At 47.7% G+C, this 2,197-nt stretch overlaps 1 protein-coding gene across 1 annotated transcript in view; it reads left to right on the top strand.

Moving 5' to 3' along the window:
- Positions 1–2,197, top strand: part of ATP9A (ATPase, class II, type 9A) — a 174,603-nt gene that overhangs the window by 81,606 nt on the left and 90,800 nt on the right. Inside the window, exon 10 of the mRNA XM_011951371.1 lies at positions 1,036–1,266. Within this exon, the coding sequence (XP_011806761.1) occupies positions 1,036–1,266 (231 nt within the window). The remainder of the gene's footprint in view (positions 1–1,035; positions 1,267–2,197) is intronic.

Raw genomic sequence — 2,197 nt, forward strand, 5'->3', positions numbered from 1 at the left:
GATGGTCTCGATCTCCTGACCTCGTGATCCGCCCGTCTCGGCCTCCCAAAGTGCTGGGATTACAGGCTTGAGCCACCGCGCCCGGCCCCCTCCTCCAATTTTTAAGAGTTAGAATATTATGGAATAATGTCTTTTGTCAATAGCAGAAAGGAGTGCTGTGTCTCCTAAATTTCCGTCATGGTCACTCCACCATTAGACGTTACAGCCATCATTACAACGGTAAAATCGTTTGTTTAATGTTTTAGCCTTATCCTGGGGCATATTTCTGTGAAGTTATGCATATGATTTGCTACTTTTAAAAAGACTATACATGAAAATAAGTGTGTTATTATTAAAATAATAATGTCCAGGGCCAGGCGCGGTGGCTCACACCTGTAATCCCAGCACTTTGGGAGGCCGAGCCAGGTGGATCACCTGAGGCCAGGAGTTGAGACCAGCCTGGCCAACATGGTGAAACCCTGTCTCTACTGAAAATATAAAAATTAGCCAGGTGGGGTGGCAGGTGCCATAATCCCAGCTAATCGGGAGGCTGAGGCAGGAGAATTGCCTGAACCCAGGAGGTGTGAGACGAGACTGCGCCCTTGCACTTCAGCCTGGGTGACAGAGTGAGACTCCATCTCTAAATAAATAAATAAATAAATAAATAATAAAATAATAACATCCATTAATGCACCATCTAAAAATTAGGTTTCCACCACTGGCGTGTGCCCCCGACTTTCAGGCACTACCGAGTTGGTGTTGGGTAGGGTGCTCTGAGTTTAGGATCTAAGTCATTTTACAAGACCAAGGCACTATGCAGGGTGGTAGAGGCTGTGCAGTGCCCAACCAACCAGCGCAGCAGTAACTCGCTGAGATATTTCCAAGTGTAAATCTTCGTTAGTTGTAAACATGTTTTTGAATTTTCAGAATTCTTTGAGTTCCCTTGGATGCCTGTTATGAACTCCAGCCCATGGAAGCACAGTGTTCTTAGACCAAAGATAGGAGGATCGATGGGTCCCACTGTCCTCCCTGGGGTAGAGGTGTTTGTGGGGGAAGGACTGGCTCTCTGGCAGGCTGTGAGTTGCTCCAGCTAATCTCAAGCCCCGGTTTGTGCTTCGTCCCACAGATCGGCCTGTTCGACTTGGAAGTGAACTGCCTCACCAAGATCCTCTTCGGTGCCCTGGTGGTGGTCTCGCTGGTCATGGTCGCCCTTCAGCACTTTGCAGGTCGTTGGTACCTGCAGATCATCCGCTTCCTCCTCTTGTTTTCCAACATCATCCCCATTAGGTAAGCAGGCGACAAGCTTGAGTTTGGCTGCCGTGACGTCTTCTTCTCTTTACTCTTTCAAAGGTGATAATTCTGTGGCTTTTATTGTTATTATTATTATTTGAGATGGAGTTTTGCTCTTATCGCCCAGGCTGGAGGGCAGTGGCACAATCTCAGCTCACCACAACCTCTACCTCCCAGGTTCAAGTGATTCTCCTGTCTCAGCCTCCCAAGTAGCTGGGATTACAGGCATGCACCAGCACACCTGGCTAATTTTTGTATTTTTAGTAGAGATGGGTTTTCACCGTGTTGGCCAGCTGGTCTTGAACTCCTGACCTCAGGTGATCTGCCTGACTCAGCCTCCCAAAGTGCTGGGATTATAGGTGTGAGCCACCACGCCCGTCGGCTTTTAAAAGGAGCAGATCTCTTTGTAGAGTGAGAAGCAAAAGCAATCAGAGTCAGGAGTGTGGACCACACTGAGGCTCTGGCACTGGAAGATCACATTCCTCCACAAGCCATCCTTTCTTGAATCAGAGATCTTTCCTTGCCTTGAGCAGTCTATACTAGGGATGCCATTTAGAACTCCTGTCATCAGCCAGCTCTGCAAGGTTGATAGTGGCTGTTGGGACTGCTGTGTTGAGAAGGATTCTGAGCCTGCATATGGGCTCAAAGGGAAATGGTGTTGTGATTGACAGCAGTGTCTGCTGTAGATGTACAATGAAAGCTTGGTGGCACATGCCAATCATTTGTCTACCTGATTTGGAGGTTGAATAAATGGTTATTTATTTATTTATTTATTTATTTTATTTTTGAGATGAAGTCTTGCTCTGTCACCTGGGCCGGAGTGCAGCTCACTGCAGCCTCCACCTCCTGGGTTCAAGCGATTCTCCTGCCTCAGCCTCCCAAGTAGCTGGAATTACAGGCTCCTGCTACCATGCCTGGCTATTTTTTA

This window comes from Colobus angolensis, unplaced genomic scaffold, assembly GCF_000951035.1.
Source record: "Colobus angolensis palliatus isolate OR3802 unplaced genomic scaffold, Cang.pa_1.0 Scaffold319, whole genome shotgun sequence".
Taxonomy (NCBI): domain Eukaryota; kingdom Metazoa; phylum Chordata; class Mammalia; order Primates; family Cercopithecidae; genus Colobus; species Colobus angolensis.